The following is a 21348-nucleotide window of genomic DNA, read 5'->3' as shown; positions in this document are numbered from 1 at the left end:
CTATTTCCTTTCCCATATTAGGGAAGTTTTCAACTATAATCTCTTCAAATATTTTCTCAATCTCTTTCTTTTTGTCTTCTTCTTTTGGGACCCCTGTAATTCGAATGTTGGTGCGTTTAATGTTGTCCCAGAGGTCTCTGAGACTGTCCTTCATTCTTTTCATTCTTTTTTCTTTATTCTGCTCTGCAGTAGTTATTTCCACTATTTTATCTTCCAGGTCACTTATCCGTTCTTCTGCCTCAGTTATTCTGCTACTGATTCCTTCTAGAGAATTTTTTATTTCATTTATTGTGTTGTTCATCATTGTTGTTTACTCTTTAGTTCTTCTAGGTCCTTGTTAAACGTTTCTTGTATTTTCTGCATTCTACTTTCCAGATTTTGGATCATCTTTAGTATCATTACTCTGAATTCTTTTTCAGGTGGACTGCCTATTTCCTCTTCATTTATTTGGTCTGGTGGGTTCTTACTTTGCTCCTTCATCTGCTGTGTGTTTCTCTGTCTTCTCATTTTGCTTAACATACTGTGTTTGGGATCTCCTTTTTGCAGGCTGCAGGTTCGTAGTTCCCGTTGTTTTTGGTGTCTGCCCCCAGTGGCTAAGGTTGGTTCAGTGGGTTGTGTAGGCTTCCTGGTAGAGGGGACTGGTGCCTGTGTTCTGGTGGATGAGGCTGGATCTTGTCTTTCTGGTGGGCAGGTCCGCATCTGGTGGTGTGTCTGGCGTGTCATTGACCTTGTTATGATTTCAGGCAGCCTCTCTGCTAATGGGTGGGGTTGTGTTCCTGTCTTGCTAGTTTTTTGGCATAGTGTGTCCAGCACTGTAGCTTGCTGGTCGTTGAGTGGAGCTGGGTCTTAGCGTTGAGACGGAGATCTCTGGGAGAGCTTTTGCCATTTGATATTACGTTGAGCTGGGAGGTCTCTGGTGGACCCATGTCCTGAACTTGGCTCTTCCACCTCAGAGATACAGGCCTGACACCCGGCTGGAGCACCAAGACCCTGTCAGCTGCATGGCTCAGAAGAAAAGGGAGGAAAAAAAAGAGAGAGAGAAAAAAGAAAATAAAGTTATTAAATAAAAAATAATTATTGAAAATAAAAAAATTAACAAGTAATTTAAAAAAAAAGAAAGAGGAGAGCAACCAAACCAAAAAAAAAATCCACCAATGATAACAAGTGCTAAAAACTATAAACCCCCCTGCAAAAAACGGACAGAACCCTAGGACAATTGGTAAAAGCAAAGCTGTACAGACAAAATCACACGAAGTCCACCACCTCAATTTTGGGATGATTTGTTGTCTACTCAGGTATTCCAGAGATGCAGGATACATCAAGTTGATTGTGGAGATTTAATCTGCTGCTACTGAGGCTGCTGGAAGAGATTCCCTGTTCTCTTCTTTGTTCGCACAGCTCCTGGGGTTCACCTTTGAATTTGGACCCACCTCTGCATGTAGGTCGCCTGATGGTGTCTGTTCCCGCCCAGACAGAATGGGGTTAAAGAGCTGCTGATTCAGGGGCTCTGGCTCACTCAGGCTGGGGAGAGGGAGGGGTACAGAGTGCGTGGTGAGCTTGTGGTGGCGGAGGCTGGCATGATGTTGCACCAGCCTGAGGTGTGCCATACTGTTATGGCCATCTTTATTAATACATTTTCACATTTCTGATTATTTTCCTATGATAGGTTGTTTAAAAAATTGAATCTATTCATCAGAGGGGATCAAAGGAATTATAGGAGAGTTTTTCCCATATAAATTTATGTATTCTTAAAATGTTTAACACGTATATTTATTACTTTGTAATGAGATAATGTTACAAAAATGATCCTATAAATTACTATATTATCTACCTTATATTTGGAGAGAAAAGCAACATTGCTAGAAGATACTTTCTGCTTCCTAAGGATGATATAGTTGTGCTTATAAAAGAGATGAATATACTTATTGACACACTGTTTTCTAGAAGGACTGGACCACTTTAGGTGATCAGGCATATAAGAACGCATGTATCACCTTACCTGTTCATATAATGTTTAAAAATCTTTTGCCTGAAAAAAACCTTTTACCTCTTTCATAGGTTAAAAAGTTTTGTCTTACCTTGTTTTCATTTGCAATTCTTTGTTTACATTTTCATGTGTTTATTGACAATTTGCATATTGTCTGTGATTGGTCTATTCCTATTTGTTAATTTCTCTTGGGTACAGGAAGGTCTTAGTATTTCATTGACTTATACGGGCTTTTTCAATAGTGAGGATAAAGTTCTTTCACAGTTACGAATAATTTTTAGTTTTTGTCATTTGCTCATTAGTTGTTGACTTTTTTTTTTTTCTGGTGCCATCAGTTTATTTATGGGAATGGGATTTTTTCAGTGTTTTGATGTATAAATTGGAAAAATAAGAATAGAGTTGATGCTGAGCCTTGTGGACATAGGAACTAACTGAAGAAAACAGATTAGCCCTCTCCATCTATTAAATTTTACTTTTTATGTTTAGTAATTATTTACCATAACTGTAATATCCTTGTGTCATTTTGATTACTTGCATACCAATAATAATTGTACCGATTTCTCAATCCAGAAGATTATTATTATTTTTTTTTTTGCGGTATGCGGGCCTCTCACTGTCATGGCCTCTCCCGTTGCAGAGCACAGGCTCCGGGCGTGCAGGCTCAGCGGCCAGAAGATGATTATTTTTGAACACTTAGAGCCTTGTGGTCAATTCTGGAGCACATTTCTATTGCAGGGATGCATGATCAGGGGTCTATAAAATAGTTCCAAGCATAAAATACATTAGATATGTGGGGGGAATGGAGCGGGAATAGGGATTCACAGAGAGGAGTGTGGGGTGATGGGCAGCATCCAGTCGTAGACAGAGTACTGGATGGTACCCGACAGTCCCCTTATTTGCCTTTTCATGGCTCTGTCGTGATGCTCTGGGGGTGTGGGTTCGCAGACAGGCACATGTGTCCAGAGCTGCGGCCGTGGCCTCGCCATCCTCCTCCTCTGTCTCTTGTACCAGAAGGCGTCAATGTGCTTGGGGGAGGAGAAGCTGGCAGGCCACAGCACCCCCTAGTTGTTGACTTTTGATGTATATAATTCTAGATTTCTAAGCAGTAAAATGTACTATACTTTTCTTACATCTGTAATTTGTTATTTCTTACATTTCTTTTTTTGTTTAGAAAGTCCTTCCCTATCTGAATATCATTAAATATGTTTATATTTTTTCTTTTTATTTTCTAATTAATTAGCATTTTATACCTACTTCTTTAATCTTCCTGGAACTTATTTTAAATTTTGTGTGGGGAGAACATATTTATTTTGATGTTTTCCTAATAATTGAAAAGCTTTCTAAATACTGTGATCAGTCTCTTTTCTTTTGGTTTGTGGCATTTCCTTTTTCTTTCTTTCTTTTTCTTTCTTTTTTTTTTTTTTTGCGGTACACAGGCCTCTCACTGCTGTGGCCTCTCCCGTTGTGGAGCACAGGCTCCGGCTGCACAGGCTCAGCGGCCATGGCTCACGGGCTCAGCCGCGGATCTTCCCGGATCGGGACACGAACCCATGTCCCCTGCATCGGCAGGCGGACTCTCAACCACTACACCACCAGGGAAGCCCTCCTTTTTCTTTCTTAAGTGCTTAATTATTGTGAGATTTGTTCCATTGATCTCTTTGTTGATATTCTTTTTCCAGGACTACATTGATTTGATTATAACAGGCTTGCAATTTGTATTAATGGCCAATTGGGCATTGAAAAAAATTTCCTTCAAATATATATATATATACACACATACATATACACATATACATATATATATATTTCCCATTCTTATGTGCTGCCAGATATTCTTACCCCACTCTTCTTATATGCTGGCTGCCTCAGGTGTCCGCTTAAATGGTACTTCTTCAAAGAGACCTTCCCTAACCATCCTGCCTAAAGTAGGACAGTCTGTGCCAGTATCAGCACAAATAAATCAGTCAGCCTTTCAGAAGTCATTTCCTTTCACACCAAATCTTCCAGATGCAGTTCTCATGTTCCTCATTATTGGGTGAGCTGTTAGAATGAAGACAGCTATTGATCCACCGTCAGCTCCTATTTAATTGCTTAAAATTTCCAGCAGTTAAATAGGAGGAAATTCTGTCATTTAAGAGAACTGACTTAGTATTTAAGAGTATAAATTCTAAAGTTGTAGTTACAAAACTTATACAGTACACTTTTTAAAATACAGTACATTTTTGATTATGTCCTAGATGAAAACGACAGCCAGTGTCTGGGACAGAAGATCAGCAAGGCTCTGTAAAACCTTTGCCCCATTTTAAAATGAAGTATTAGGACATCTGTGCCATAGAGATTCAAGCTAGTGTCCCTGAGAATTTTCAGCTGCCCCAGAATGGTGATTGCTCAATAGACTAAACTGGAGAGTGTGGGATGATTATCACAAGAGGACCACACACAATGATGACGTGGAAAGTGATTCGTTACAAACAATCAATAGCATAAGAAAAGGATATTAAAAGAAAGTTTTTAGAGGTACTGATTTCAATGAGAAAAGGCTGGTGAGATATTTTGATTCTTTACTAATTGGTTTTCTTCATGCAGGGCTTTCAAAAAGAAAACAAGTAATTTGAGCACACTAACCAACTTTATTCTTCATGAAAAAAGAAAGCCTTTTGTGATTTTAATGCTGCTTAACTCTTTTCTTCACTGCTCATGGGGTTATAATCTTAAGCAAACAAACAAAAAATTGCTGATTATAGGGCTGTGGTGCTTCAATGGCAGTAATGGCACTGACCCTAGTACAATTTTCAGTAGATAAACAGAGCTAATTGATTTATAACCATTATTCTAATTAAATAATAAGGTTCATGTTAGGGATTATGTTATCAAGTGTGTTGTTTTGTCCTTATTTCTCACATGTTTTACTTTGGTGAAGAATTACGAGCTGTAAATGGTACAAATGAACTGGTTTGCAGGGCAGAAATAGAGACACAGATGTAGAGAACAAACGTATGGGCACCAAGGGGGGAAAGTGGCGGGGGGGTGGGTGGCGGTGGGATGAACTGGGAGATTGGGATTGACATATATACGCTAATATGTATAAAATAGATAACTAATAAGAACCTGCTGTGTAAAAAAATTAATAAAATAAACTTCAAACATTCAAAAAAAGAAAAAAAAAGAATTACGAGCTGTAATCCAAATGAATTGAAGGGACTATTGAGATGATCCAGTCATTGCTTTTTGAAAAACACTTTAAGCTGCAGACCCCTTTTTTCAAATGAATATTATTCAGATATGAAAATAAAACTTATTTTTTAAGATTTATTTATTTTTGGTTGTGTTGGGTCTTCGTTGCTGTGCACAGGCTTTCTCTAGTTGTGGCGAGCGGTGTGGGGCGCAGGCTTCTCATTGCGGTGGCCTCTCTTGTTGTGGAGCACGGGCTCTAGGCGCGTGGGCTCTAGAGCGCAGGCTCAGTAGTTGTGGCGCACAGGCTTAGTTGCTCTGCGGCATGTGGGATCTCCCGGACCAGGGCTCGAGCCCGTGTCCCCTGCATTGGCAGGTGGATTCCCAGACACTGTGCCACCAGGCAAGTCCCTAAAACTTATTTTAAGAAGTAAAATGAAAAAGAAGGCAAAGCTGTTCTGATTGAGGCAGGACTGGGGAGCCCAGATGCCCCAGTGTGGCCCTGCCAGGCATTCCCTGAAGATGTTCTTTAGAACCCCTAGGGCTTCCCAGGGCTGGGTTCAATAAGCCACTAACCAAACCTTTTGATTTTACAAACAGCAGCAACGACAGTAGCTGCTATTTATTGATCATTTACAGTGTGATAGGTGTTCTGTCTTACTGCTAATTATTATAATAACCCTGTAGATTAAATTTCATAATGTTCATAGTATAGATTAATAAATTAAGGCTCAGGGTGTTTAGTTAACTTCACTGAAGTCATCCTGAGGGAACCAGGCATTGAACCCAGAGCCAGATCTTTCTTGGCCTGTGTTCTCCCCTTAGAGGGAGGGTCCTTATCAACTTCTTTCAGTTTCTGTGACAGTGCTTTCTGATTTCTACCCACTTCTCTGACTGCTCCCCTTGTCTCCTCTGCCTGCCATCTAATGTGGAATCAGTCCTAGGACTATCTCCTCTTGCTGTGTTTTCTTTTCCTAGGGAGGCTCATTCACTACCTTGGCCTCAGTTAACATCTGTGTACGAGAGCTTCCACACTAACATCTTTAGCTCATATCGTTCCTCTAAGCTCCAGACCCACATGCCCAGTTGCTCCCTCAAACGTGTTCTCAGCATCTCAAAAGCACATTCCTTTCAGCTCAAGATTTCCCCTCAATTCTGGTCCTTCCTTATTTTTCCCTTTTTTGTTTATGGTGCCACCAGCTTGTCCATGGTGTTTAAGTCAGAAACTTCAGAATTTGCCCTGATTGCTTCACCCCCTCATTTCCCACCCTGCCAGTCAAATCCTGGTGGTCTTTTTTCTCTGAAGTATTTCTCGAAGCCATCCGTTTTCCCACCCCACAGCCACTGTCATAGTTTGGTCATGTCGCTGTTGGCTGGCATTATTGCAGTGGTCTCCCAATTTCCCCCAGTCTTTCTCTTTCCCCCTCATGTGCAGCCTCATTGCAGCCAGTCTGGGTTTTGTTTTTTTGCGGTACGCGGGCCTCTCACTGTTGTGGCCTCTCCCGTTGCGGAGCACAGGCTCCGGACGCGCAGGCCCAGCGGCCATGGCTCACGGGCCCAGCCGCTCCGCGGCATGTGGGATCTTCCCGGACCGGGGCACGAACCCGTGTCCCCTGCATCGGCAGGCGGACTCTCAACCACTGCGCCACCAGGGAAGCCCAGTCTGAGCTTTCGAAAGTGCCCATGTGATGTTTGAATCCTGGCTCCACCACTCACTAGTTATGTGAGCTTGGCAGGCTGCTAAGTCTTTCCAAACCTTAGTTTCCTCATCTGTAAAATGGTTATATAATTCTTACCTCATGTACTTGTTCTAAGAATTAAATGTGGTAGTATGTGCCTGGCATCACTATTAGTGATGATGGTAGAGATGATCATACTCTGCTCAAAACTTTTCCAGGGCTTCCTATTGCCCTTAAAGTCCATTAAAACTCTTGTCACACTTCCTTGGTGCTCAGGCTCCTTAATCCCTCAAATGTGCTGTGCCCCCTCCTTCTTGAGGGTCTTCACCTAAGTAGTCTTCTCCTCACAGTAGAAGTGTTGTGTCTTTAAACAGTTAGTGGACGTTAACTCATTCTTCAGATCTCACCGAGCCCCCAGATCTTCTCATCTGTTACTACCTTGATTTATAGCTTTTATCCCTGTTTGCAGTTATAATTGTGTATTTTTGTTGCTGTTGGGATTAATGACTCTCTTATCCACCGTTATCTGTCTTATCTACCTTTATGTGGAGACAGACCATGTTTATTATACCCACCTGCCACTGTATCTCTGTCAGGGAGCATAATGCCTGCTACTAACTAAAGATCTTTCTTCCGTCAGTGAGGGATTATACTTCAGTATTTTTTTTCTGTTCTCCAATGTTTGGTTAAGTTTATTTTTCAACAGCACTGCCTCCTTTGTGGGCAGAATTGTCTGAAATGGACTCTTTCATGTTAATTACTAGTTCTTGTTCTTGGTGGAGAGAACTCCCAAGGTAGCCAGAGCCCTCTCAGAATCTTATCATTCTTCTGGTATTGAAGTAGGCTAGGGGTTCGTTTTTCCACCTAGGATAAAGTGCTGTTCTTGTGTTCCTGTAGGTTTTGTGTTTTTGTGGCACTTGTCTATACGTTGGGATTCATATTTTCTTTTGCTTAAGTCTGTATTAGAAATACGAAATATTTTAGGTTCACTAACATCATCAAATGTTCCTTTGTGAACCTCTCATTTAAGTTTTCTTGTTTTTGTTTAGGTACCTTGGGTTAAGCAAGTAGCTTTATTTAAAAAACCAATTTTCCTTATAATATGGGGATCAAAGAATGTGTTCTTAAAAGCTGTCAGAAAAAAAGAATTATATAAGCATCTATCCCAATTCATAAATTTAGTTTAAAAATATTTTAAACATTAGTAATGAATCAGGTATCCCTGTATTACTTTTTTGTTTCTCAGATACCTGATGGAAAAAAGAAGTCTGCTTATTTATTTTTCCAATAAATATAATAAATATGAAAGGGATAGAAAGGAAATTCTTGAAACTGTTGATTATTGTTGTTTTCAGATTTTCAGTGTCCTTATCTCTAACATCATTTTTATAGGAATCTTTGACATCAAAATTTTGGTACTGAGATTAAAGTAGTTTTATTTTGTGGGGATTCTCAGGGAAAGATGCCATTTCAGGAAGTAGGGTGAGCAGAGAGAAATTAGGATTCTTTCCAATCTTTTCTGTTTCTTCTCTAATTCCTTCTTTCAGAGAGAAAAGATCCTATGGGTAGAATTTTTTCTTTTTAAAAAATATTCTCATGCCTTACAGTGATACTAGGGCTCTGCTAATTAAAGTAGCTTCATAAGTAACCACTTTCTTTGAAAACACTCTGTCTTTATTCCTTATGGATGGAATTGAATGCACAATCATTTAGCTTTTTTTTTTTTAAGTAGCAACCCAATCCATTTCCACCAAAAATTTCCTTCTAGGAAAGTGGTTTTATGATTAATGGAAAGTGTTATATGATTAATGATTCTGTAGATATGAAAGTTATAGGCTGGATATCTGCTCCCTTTTATCATCTGTGTCATGCATCTTGTTTATAGTAAATTGAAAAAGGTACGTTTACATGACCAGTAAGGTTGAAGACATGCTCTACTACCGGGCAGTTTCATTCCTGTGTGTCTCCTTGAGAGAAACTTTTGCACATGTGCACAAGGAGACAGGTAGATGTACATGTGCTTGTTGTAACAGTGAAAAAAGTGGAAAAACATCTAACTGTTCCTCAGTAGGTGAGTGGATAAGTTGATATTTGTTCACAAAATGGAATATGAGTACACAGTCCTTTCCTCCAAAATACTTAGATTTTGAAAGGTAATCCAGTATATAAACTGCATATTGTGTAATACTCCCATTGGGATCTGGACAATACCCAGTAATCAAACATATTAAATCTGTAGCAAAACATAGGAATATTCATATTAAATTGGATAAATAAATGGTAAATAGCCTCATAGCAGTTGAGTCAGGTTTTTCCATTAAGCTTGGAGAAAAATTTAGGCTTTTTAAAGCTCTTTGGATTTTAGAATATTGGATAAGGAATTGTGAAACCTGTATTATACAGTTCATAAAAGTGAATGAATTAGAGTTATGTGTATCAGTGTGGATAAATCTCAAACACGTTTTTAAAAAATTGAAGTATTGTTGACGTATAACATTATATTAGTTTCAATATTTTGCTGTTGGGTTACAGTACAAAATGATCAACACACTGGGTCTGGTTAACATCCATCACCACACATGGTTACAAAGAACTTTTTTTTGGGATGAGAACTTTTAAGATTTACTCTTTTAGCAACTTTCAAATATGTAATACAGTGTTATTAACTATAGTCACCATGCTGTACATTATGTTCCCAGGACTTATTTATTTTTATAACTGGAAGTTTGTACCTTTTGACTCTCTTTACCCATTGCACCCACTCCCTGTCTCCCACCTCTGGCAACCACCAATCTGTTCTCTATCTGTGAGCTTGTGGTCCGCCCCCCCCCCCCGAAATGGTAAGATCTTATTTTTTTTTTATGGCTGAATAATAATATATACACATATGTGTATAGATATACACACCACATTTTCTTTATCCATTCATCCATTGATGGACACTTAGGTTGTTAACGTATCTTGGGTATTATAAATAATGCTGCAGTGAACATGGGGGTGTGGATATCTTTTTGAGTTAGTATTTTTGTTTTCTTTGGATAAAATGTCAGAAATGGAATTGCTGGATCTAATGGCAGTTCTATTTTTAATTTTTTGAGGAACCTCCATTACTGTTTCCCATAGTGGCTATACCAGTTTACATTCTCAGGCACATTATGTGAGTAACATAAGCAATTTGCAAAGAGAATCAAGAACAGATGACATCACTTATGTGAATTTTAAATAAGCAACAGTGAGGGGTGGGGGAGAGAGAGAGATATTTGAAGCAAATAAGGCAAATTGTTAATGGTGATTTCCATCCGTTGTTGTATATTTGAATGAGTCTCTGTAGCCCCCAGCTTCTGCTTTCTTCTCTAACCTTTTTAAGAATGCAGGGTTACAATTGAATTAGGTGATAGAGCATAATACATGTTGGAACTGGAAGTGTTCTTAAAAATCAACTAAATTATCCTTTCTTTTAAGTGAAGTCATTCCTACTTGTTAAGAAGTTTTCTTGAATATTTATTTACTTTTCCCTTTTCAGACCTATACCTGTTACTTTTTTCTGTTTTAATTAATTAATTTATTTTAAATTTATTTTTATTTTTTATTTTATTTTTTTTTTGCGGTACGCGGGCCTCTCACTGTTGTGGCCTCTCCCGTTGCGGAGCACAGGCTCTGGACGCGCAGGCTCAGCGGCCGTGGCTCATGGGCCCAGCCGCTCCGCGGCATGTGGGATCCTCCCGGACCGGGGCACGAACCCGTGTCCCCTGCATCGGCAGGCAGACCCTCAACCACTGCGCCACCAGGGAAGCCCTAATATATTTATTTTTTTGTTGGAGTATAGTTTACATACAGCAAAATACATGGATCTTCAGTATCATAGTTCCATGAGTTTTGACAAATGCCAGTAGTCATATAATGCAGTCTTATGAAGATATAGAACATTTCCATCATCCCATAAGGTCCCCTTGAGCTCCTTCCCAATCAGTATTTTCCCTGCCCTCAACACATAGATGGTGTTCTAATTCCTTTCACTTTAGATTAGTTTTGCCTGCTCTAGAACCTCCTATACATGGAACCATATAGTCTGTACTCTGTTGTGTTTGGCTTCTTTTGCTCGGCGTACTATTTCTTTTTAAGTTTATTCGTGTTGTTGCATGTATCCATAGTCATCCTAATATTGAGTAGTTTTCATTGCATGGATATTGCATAATCAGTTTATCCATTCTCCTGTTGATGGGGTTGTTTCCAGTTTTGGCTCTTATGAATAAAGCAGTTGTAAACATTTTTATACAGATGTGTTTGTGGCCATGTTTTTATTTCTCTTGCGGAAATATCTAGAAGTGGAATCGCTGGGTCATAGGGTAAGTGCATGTTTAACTTTCCCCTAAAAGTATGCAGTCAGCTGAAGTGAAGTGAAAGATTTTGTGGTCATAGACCTAAGTATTCAAATTGAAAATATAACGTGATGAGTAAATATGGATATAGGAGATAAATGAAAATAATGGTAACACATGTATTTACTGGAGTTTATGTGATAAAATTGGTGAGAGTCAAGAAAACAAATGTATTTTCCTTTTAAATACCCCATGAAGATACCATATGGTTTTATTTCCTCTCAACATGCTGCTAAAACATGAAGCAATCTTTTGTATTGTCTGTTTAGTACCTAAATTAATTTTCAAAAAAATTTTATTAATTTTTAAAGATTTCTTTTATCTACTTAACATTTTTACAGAAGCATGTGCAAAAGAGTCTTAGATATGCCTTATTTGATGGTTGCCATGGAAAATTTAAGGGATTGTATACAAAAAAAATTATATTTATACCTTGGTGTTTTGCTTTCGAAACAATTATGGTTTTCTCCATAATAGTTTGACTTTTTATTGTTATTTTATCCCCAGATGCTTCTTTGGTTTTATTTATCAAGATTCTCTTTCTCTCTCTTTTTAATTACACTTTTTAAAGATTTGTTCCTTGTAGAGAAATGCAGTTAAATTTTATATGTTGATCTTATATGCGCCAGTCTTGCTAAACTCTTTTTAAAAATATATTTATTTATTTATTTATTTTATTTTTGGCTGTGTCAGGTCTTAGTTGCTGCACACGGGATATTCCTTGCGGCATGCAGGATCTTTCGTTGCGGTGCACGGGCTCCAGAGCATGTGGGCCCTGGTGGGTTCTGTAGTTGTGGCACGTGCTGAGTTGCCCTGTGGCATGTGGGATGCAGAACTCGCGTCCTCTGCATTAGAAGGTGGATTCCTAACCACTGGACCACCAGGGAAGTCCCTTGCTGGACTCTTAATGATACAGATATTTTGTCTGTAATTTCTTCTGAGTTTTCATCCTGTATAATGACTGTTTCTTGTTTTCTAATTCTTATACCTTTGATTTCCTTCTCTTGTCTTACTGCACTTGGTCTTAGTATCTCTAGAACAAAATATAACAGTGGACTATTGTAGTCTATCAGTTGCCTAGTGTAGATTTGATTTTTACAAGAAAGCCCATTATTAAAGATGTAAGTCTTGAAAAGAAATGTGAGTAATTTGGTCGGTTTATTCTGGTTAGGTGATGTTCTTTGTATATGTTCTATGCTATTTTCTCCTCAAGACAGAATTATTTATGTAAATAATTTTGGTGGGCTTCATTTCAATTTAACACAGTTTAGTGATAGTGTGTGTGAAAGCATCTTAAACAATGGCAGTGTACACGAGTGCTTTTCTGTAAGACTGTAAGGTCATGATCTCTTTGTACTCTCCCTCAATATCAGTCTTCCTTGCCTCTTCTCTTTCTCTGGAGGAAAAGGAGGGGAAAAAAAGGAGAAGGGAATTCTATAGCTTCTGGAAAGCTTTGGGCACACAGTGACTTCAGTGTTGACATAGCTCTGTGAGACACAGACATTAGCCCCTGTTAGCTTTATGCCATGCGCTGCAGCTGAATGTCAGCAGGGACCGCACCCCCCCACCCCCCCCCAACAGCCAAGCTGCTGCCTCCGGTGTGTGTTTATTCAGCTGAATCCACTCCGAGTTGCAGCATTGCCAGGGTTAACTCTTAACATGTTCACAGCTGATAGGTATCGCTTAACTCTTCTTTCTTTACCCTTATTTCTTCTTGATTTATATACTAGGATTTCAGGGACTAAATCTGGGAATTTTGTTAACCTCATTGATGTCTGTTGCAGGTGCTTGAAACTTTTGGGTTGTAGAGCATGAAGAAAGAAGTGAGCTTGATACTTAAAATGCTGCTAGACTGAACAGTACCTTTATGGTCGCTTGTATTTAATTCTGCCATTGCTTTGTTAGTACTGAGCATTCTCAAGTAAACACTATGGAAATGGTTACTATAGGATCCCTCTGCTGGTTGATTTTACTTTTAAGGTTAAAAAAAATTTTTATTTTGATGTTATTTTTTAATGGAATGACGTCTTCAACCCTGACATTGCTTAGTGTGATATTTTTACTATTGTAATATCTGGTTTGGGATATTATCTTTTCTTCTTTCTGTACTTTTCTTCCTCCACCCATTCCTTCCTCTCTATTTTTGCCTTTTGTTCAGTTTGAGAGTCAGACAGGCTTTCTAGAGGAGATAATGCCTGATCTAAGGATGAAAGGACAGGTAGGATTCAGCTGGGAGTGAAAGTGAGGGAACGGGTAGAGGATACTCTTTAAGTAGAGGCTAAGGGGTAAGTAAATGGTATGGGAGTTTGGGTAACTGAAAGCTATTTGGCATTTCTAGAACTTGTACTAAAATCAGTTTATTGTCACTTGAGTTGTCTTTATGAGCACACAATAATAGAATGTATTAATGACCTTGGGACTTGCCCATTTTGATAGTATTTTCCTTTATTCTTTAATTTCTCTTCTGGGTTACGCTGGCATAAAGGCAGATGTTCTTTTTTCTCTCCTGGATTCAGTAGCAGAGAGTAGCTGCTAGGAATCTGGAATAATTGCTTGTTCATTTTCTTGACTCTGACATCTTTTTTAGAGGAGAATAAGCTCAAAGTAGCATTCATTTAAACAATTTAATCTATCCATTTGAATTCTGGTGTGGTTGTTTCTTGCATTGCAGTATGTCTCTTGCTTGTGTTTAGATCAGTCTGAGAACTTGGTTTTGGTTTAATATTTGAGAGTTTACAGTGTGCTTTGCTGCACAGAAAATAAATCCTTGTCATCAACTGAAAGAATCAACGGAAAGAATACTAGACGAATGATCAGATGAAATGAATTACCTTAGAGGCTCTTCCTTTGTCTCAGTCTTGGAGATTCAGACTCATTAAAAAACTTTGAGCTTCTTCTAAAATGATAGAAATTAGAATACTTTCTTTTCATATTAAAGATTCATGAATCCATATCATAGTGATCTTGTAGAATCTAAACTTCATTTGAGTATGTTGCATATATAATGAGTGCTTTTATATGTCCCATTTCTCCTTCTTGAATATTCTTAATTTAAAATTTATAATAAGGTGTAGTGCTGGTGTGTGAGTGTGTGTATATAGAGCTATTAAGTTTTACCACCTTGTACGCTCTGTTTTTGGACAAGAACTCTATCCTACACTTTTTGTGTATGTTGTATAGTATTAAAAGTATAAAAGATACTTGTTGACAGTTTATTATTTGAAAATGCTTCTCTTCACTTCAGATCAAACACAAATAAATCCAGAGTGTATAATTAACATTTTTTTAAAAATTAGGATTGCATTTAGTATTTTGGCCAGTTTGTATTTGAGATAGAATTTTTTTTGTGTTAGCTGATAAGGAACTAATTGTTACAGAATGAGAGTAATTCTCTCTGTTATAGGGGAAGGATATAATTTTCCAGGGACTTGATTTGCATCTACTATCTAGTAGCCATTTACTTTCAAAATAATGCGTGACAATTTGTTTTTGTCAGTCTTTCATCAAAAATTTATTGAGCACTTATTATACCAAACACTGTGCCGTGCCCCTGAGTAAAAAGATGAAAGTCCCAAGTTCTAGAAAGTTTTTCTTGAAGACAGATACAAAGGAATAAATTGCAGATTGGGCTGGTAAGTGCTCTTCTTAGGGACACATACGGTACAGCACAGATCAGAACATCACAGAGCCTGAGGATCGACTTGGGTGATGTTAGTAAGAATTATTATAAACTCTTTTGTATTTTGCATTGATAAAGTTTACTCAATGTATGTACTTACATGTTTCAGGAAAAAAATCGGTCTTAATTTAACATAATAGGATGCAGTACTGGTATTTTTTTCTAATGGTTAATTGACAAATAGTGCATTGAACTCTCTGGGATGCAGTATAAAGTTTGTGATGATGACCATTTTCATGTATCCATAATATTCTTTTTCTGTAACTAAAAATAGCTCTAGACTCCATGGTTCTGTCATTTTAGAAATCAGGATAAACTGGATCAAAGCGTTCTCTTCAGAGAAACTAATGGAAGTTTTGCCTCAGAAGAGCTTCTGATATTTGTCTAAAATATATGAAGCATTGTTGTGATCTTTTGTTGTTTTTGAGATGTATTTTTCTAAAAAAAAGATCATAAACCCTATCAGAGATTTAAGAATTTTCATTACTGTTGTTCACAACATCCTACCATTTCATTGAGATACAGCTTGGTGTAATTTCAGCACAATCCTTGAACTAAATTTTAAGCTGTTATTTTTCCAGTCTTCCAGCTCAAGCTGAGTGTTAGAGTGAGCAGAAGTAGACTAGTGAGTGTTGGTGTACAATTTGGAATGTGAGAAGTGTGAGATCATTTTGGAGAGTGTCATGAGCAGAATTCCCAAAGAGAAATTTTCCTAATATCTGACAACTGAGATCGTCCTACTAAATTCAGCATGTCTGTTTTTGGTCGATCATGGTAAATGTCTGTGATATGTGCAGATATGCTCACTTTATCTTCAGTACGAATGTGCTAGAGAAAGGGCAGGCTGGCTTATTGCCTGCTGCTGCTTTCTTCTCCCAAGGGAGTTGGCAGGAATTTTTATAAAGTGAATCTAGCTTGAATGTAGCCTAAAGAAGGGGTGCTGATTCCCATTACGATGGAGAAAATTGCTGTGTAGCCTTCTCGGCTACCAGTCAGAGCATTATTTTAATTCTATATTCTAGTAAAATGAGTGCAAGCAGAGCTGGAGAAGCAGGGCACATTAGTCGTTGTATTTTCTTCCTTCACCAAAACAGTGCTTGCCATACTAGTATAATCACAAGTGCTAAAGTGTATGTGAGACTGTTAGCTGTCGTCAACATCTGTTTCTCTTGATTTGAATGAATTTGGTGATGAGCGTCCAGAAAAGGAGGGACGGTTGTACCTAGAAATCAGTTTCACTGTTGAATTTAACTTCTGATATTTCCCTGTGGGATAAACTTGCTCAGGATTTATTTGGATTTTTTGACTTCCAAAGGTAAAGAATGAAACTGGGGGTTGATTATAGGCTTCAGAGAATTAGCATTTTGACACATCTTTTTATTAAGGATTTTGAACTCCAACAACTGTTGAGAATCTTTGCAGCATGATGCGGGTAGTTAAATTTATTTAAAGAATCATATTCATGAATTCAAATACCTGATAATTTTATTGTAAATTTATTTTTCGTAAGAAAAAGCCAGTGCTTTTCGAGAGTTTGAAGACTGCCATAATTGAAAGTTCACTACTTGCTAAGCATAATACCAAAACCAGAAACTATAAAAGAAGAGGTTCTTATCTTTGCACTAAAAAAATTCTCTATTTAAGTTGCCATAAACTATGTTAAAAGAAAAATGACAGATTTGGAAATATATTTGTAACATGCACAGCAGGCAAAAGGTTGTTTTCCAAATATAAAAAGATATTAAAGTGGATTAGGAGAAAGGTTAAATGTCCCCAAAACAAAATGAACAAAGAACAAGGACAGATGAGTCACAAAGGAAGGAATACAAAGCACCTGTAGATATGTGAATAGATATTCAGTCTTACTTGTAATCAAAGAAAAGCCCAAAAAAGAAAGAGAAGAAAGAGAATACCCAATTGTCAAAGGTATAGGAAAGTGCTCAGACATCGTTTGGTGGAAGTTTAAATCTGTACAGACCCTTTTAGAGGTAATTTGTTGTGTGTATTAAAATCATAACTGCATACCCTCTGATCCAGGAATTCCACCTTGCAGAATTTATCTCCAGGAAAAATTTGGATAGATGTGCAGAAATACACATGTGAAGGTGCCCGTTATAATAGTGGAAAATGAGAACCAAACTAAATATTTATCAATAGTTATAAGTAAATTATTTAATATCAACACATTGGAATTCTATGGCAGGCATATTTTTTCCCCAGTGTTTAAAATTGTTGTAAAATACAGCTTACATTCACCATGTTAAATTTACCATCTTAACCAGTTTTCAGGTGTACAGTTCATAAGGTACATTCATATTGTTTTGCAACCATCACCACCATCCATCTCCACAACTCTTTTCATCCTGTAAAACTGAATCTCTGCACCCATCAAACAATCACTCTCTGTCTCCCGTCTCCCCAGCCCCTGGCAACCACTCTTGTGCTTCCTGTCTCTGTGAGGTAGACTGCTCTAGGGACCCTCATGTAAGTGGACTCGTGTAATATTTGTCTTTTGTGACGGGCTTATTTCATTTGGCATAGTGTCCATCCATGTTGCAGCGTGTGTCAGCATTTCCTTCCTTTTTGAGGCTGAAAAATATCATTAGACATTTTTTAAAATTTAATTTTTGAGTGGGTAGTACATACATTTAGTTCAAATTCAAGAGGAGGGTTAGGAGGAGAGAAAGATGGGAAGTGGCTGGGAAGTGACTGCAGATGTATATGGGATTTCTCTTAAGGGGTGATGGCAGTGTTCTAGAATTAGATAGTAGTGATCGATGCATGACTTTTTTAATTTTTTTGAACATTTACACATGAGTTTATTTCAATCTTTCTTTTTGCATAACTTTTAATATGCTGAAAACTGCTGACTTACACACTTTAAACCGGCAAACTTTATGGTATATGTGAATTATGTCTCAATAAAGCTATTATTAAAAAATTTTCAATGTCAGTTACACCTCAGTTAAAAAAAATTTTTATGTGGAATAGAATAAAGTTTTCTTACATGTTGTCCCTCAGTGATTCCAGTCTGTTCCTCCCTTCCTCCCTTCTTGCCTTCCTCTGTTCCCCCAAATTAATTATTTCTTGTGTAACATTACAGAAGTATTTTTATTTCTTATGATATTTTTTATTTATAGTAAATAGTAAATATTTATTGTTCCCTCCCTTTTAACCAAAGTGGTAGCAAATTGAACACAGCCAAGCAGGCATCTCTGAAGTCTTTTCTCTTATTTTTAAAGGTAAAAATGTCTCTTTTTATTGATTACTTGCTTACTGTAGGGGATTTAGATAGTAGAAAAAAGTATGAAGAAAAATGTAAAATCTACCCATACCCAGACACTGGTAATTGTTTGCAACCTTTTAGACTTTTCTCTGCATGTATATACTTTGTTTTAAAAATTAATTTATTTTATTTTTGGCTGTGTTGGGTCTACATGTATATACATTTTAAAAATTAGAATCGCGATCATCCTATACTTGCTATTATATATCTGCTTTTTTACACTTAATATGTTGTAACTGTAGTTTTTATCAGTAAATATAAATCTACATTTAAAAAAATTGATGCATAGTATTAAACTGGGTGGACATTTCTCATTTACTTAACTCATCACCTATTAATATCCATTTAGGTTGTTTCTAATTCTGTCACTGGTATAAACAACAATGAGCGTCTTTGTACACTTGCCAGATCGTTTCCTTGAGATATTTACTGCTGTTTTGCAGTTTGCCAAAAGTTTTAAACAATGTATGTTTTAACATATATGCCACAAAGATTTCAATGATACTATTAGCTCTTTGAAAAGATGGTGCAGGCATTTATATCCTCATTTTAAATATGAGGAACCTGAAACCCAGAAAGAAGGCGATGTGTTCCAAATCAGGTTGCTCTTTAGTGTGAGAGCTGGAACTAAAACTCATGTCTTCCGACTGTGGGTTAGTTTCCTTCCACTGCGGCACACTGCCAGACCTTGAATACCTTGAATACAAAGAGTGATTTTCTATTGTTGCTTCTTCATTTCTAAAAACATGATTCTTGATGTAACTTCCTTTTAGGTTCTTTGTATAATGTTCTAGAATTTATCCATTCAAATTAAAGGTTCATATACCTTCGTTAGGGATACAGGCTAAAGATATACCCTCTGAAACATTTTACTAGCTTATCTGCACTAACATTTTCATTTAATTACTCAAATTACTCACTTATATTGTTATCTTCTGTATAAATAGCTCACACAGCCTCAGTTTTTTGTGTTTTGTTTTTAAAGCTTCAAGTTATCTTATTACCTTTGGGTACTAGCTTCAGTGGGCTGCGAGAATTGCTTTAATTCGAATGCCAGCTCTGTTACTTACTGTGTGATCTTGGGGTGAGTTATTTAAGTCTCTGCATGCATGGTGTCATCATCAATAAAATTTGAATAATAGTACATGTGTTATAGTGAGGATTAAATGAATTAACACATAAGGAGTGCAAAGCACGTTCTGGCATGCACTCATATGTTTATTATTTAATGTGCTAACTTAATTGTAAAACACTTAAAAGTCATTTTGTATTTTGACATCGTTTGTTTTTTGGTGAAATTTTTTGTATGATGTGTCCGTATTCCTATAGATTTTCCCTCTCCTCACCTTCAGTTCCATGTAATACCTTCTGTTAATCTTGAACAGTGTCTTTATTTAGTCAAGCAAAGTGAGGAGCTGCCAGACTTACCTTGTTTCCTGTTGGTAATAAACACAAATTAAATTACTGACATTTTACAGATTATCTCAATCATTTTTAAAGACAGTGTAAAACAGAATAATGTGAATCCTCATTTGCTAAATGCAGGGTTCTGAGAGCTGTGGTAGCGGCTTTCTCACTCCCCGCAATCTGCTTTGTTTCTGCTACTTGAGGAGGAAAGCTCATTTGGGTTTTCCTTTTTGTCTTTATACCAGCACATGCAAATGACAATCCAGGCTCTCCAGGATGAATTGCGGATCCAGAGGGACCTGAACCAGCTGTTTCAACAGGATAGTAACAGTAGGACTGGTGAGCCTTGTGTGACAGAGCTGACGGAGGAGAACTTTCAGAGGCTGCACACTGAGCACGAGCGGCAGGCCAAGGAGCTGTTCCTCCTTCGAAAGACTCTGGAGGAGATGGAGCTGCGGATTGAGACGCAGAAGCAAACCCTGAACGCTCGGGACGAATCCATCAAGAAGCTTCTGGAGATGTTGCAGAGCAAGGGGCTTTCTGCTAAGGCTACTGAGGAGGACCATGAGAGAACAAGGAGACTGGCAGAGGCAGAGATGCACGTCCACCACCTCGAAAGCCTTTTGGAGCAGAAGGAAAAAGAGAACGCTCTGTTGAGAGAGGTGAGTGGCCACTTTCTCAGTTGTTACGACTGTCTTTTTTTCCTGATTAGTCAGCATTTTGACCTAGATAAATTTATATGCTCTCCTGAACTAGTGCAAGGGAATTTCTTCTTTCTTACCTAAATTCTGCACTGATTTCTGTTCTGATTTGCTGTCTTGTATGAGATGACATTGGCTGGCATGTATACTGGCTTAATACCTTTCTTGGTTTCTTTTTTCCCCCTCCTGACTTCTGTAGACTCATTTTGTTGCTAGAGGGGCACAGAATTTTCTTGATTTGTTTTTCATCTCTTGATTTGTTCATAGAGACACACACAACAAAACCAGAATTAGAGTAGCTAACTACTGCTCAATTTTAAAATATTAATAATTGAAGGTAAAAAAAAAAAAAATAATTGAAGGTAAGCGATTCCCTCATTTTCGGTGTGCTTATAAAGTCCTAGGCAGCAGTAATGGATGTTTGCCCTGTGGTTTCCATGGAAACTGTTGTCTTGCTGTAAAAGATACGTGATAGAAATTATTTGCTGGGCTTCCCTGGTGGCATAGTGGTTAAGAATCTGCCTGCCAATGCAGGGGACATGGGTTCGAGGCCTGGTCCGGGAAGATCCCACATGCCGCGGAGCAACTAAGCCTGTGCACCACAACTGCTGAGCCTGTGCTCTAGAGCCCTCAAGCCACAGCTACTGAGCCCATGTGCCTGGAGCCCGTGCTCCGCAACAAGAGAGGCCACCACAATGAGAGGCCCGCGCACCGCAATGAAGAGTAGTCCCCGCTCGCCGCAACTAGAGAAAGCCCGCATGTAGCAACGAAGACCCAATGCAGCCAAAAATAAATAAATAAAATAAAAAATATATATATTTGCTGCCCTGGAGGCACAGCTAGAGGGAATGATACAGAGGTATGCTGTCACTTATTTTTAGAGAGGAACCTCAGACTTCAGCTGACTACTGTGACTACTGATAATTTTTCACTTTTCTATGTAATGCTTCATTTTAAGAAAGCTTAAGTGAAGAATTCATCTTACATTGAATTAAAAAAAATGACAGCTCTACTTCCCTATATGAGGTCAGAGTCTTCAGATAATTTTCACGTTTGGAT

At 37.9% G+C, this 21348-nt stretch overlaps 1 protein-coding gene across 12 annotated transcripts in view; it reads left to right on the top strand.

Moving 5' to 3' along the window:
- The window catches only part of ERC1 (ELKS/RAB6-interacting/CAST family member 1), a 393839-nt gene that overhangs the window by 67040 nt on the left and 305451 nt on the right, over nucleotides 1-21348 (top strand). For all 12 annotated transcript variants that reach the window (XM_033404157.2, XM_004278987.3, XM_049694824.1 and 9 more), the window contains one exon: nucleotides 19834-20250. In XM_033404157.2, coding sequence (XP_033260048.1) covers nucleotides 19834-20250 — 417 coding nt within the window. The remainder of the gene's footprint in view (nucleotides 1-19833; nucleotides 20251-21348) is intronic.

This window comes from Orcinus orca, chromosome 11 (assembly GCF_937001465.1).
Source record: "Orcinus orca chromosome 11, mOrcOrc1.1, whole genome shotgun sequence".
NCBI lineage: Eukaryota > Metazoa > Chordata > Mammalia > Artiodactyla > Delphinidae > Orcinus > Orcinus orca.
The sequence above is the reverse complement of the archived record's forward strand: the minus strand, read 5'-3'. Positions and strand labels throughout refer to the sequence as shown.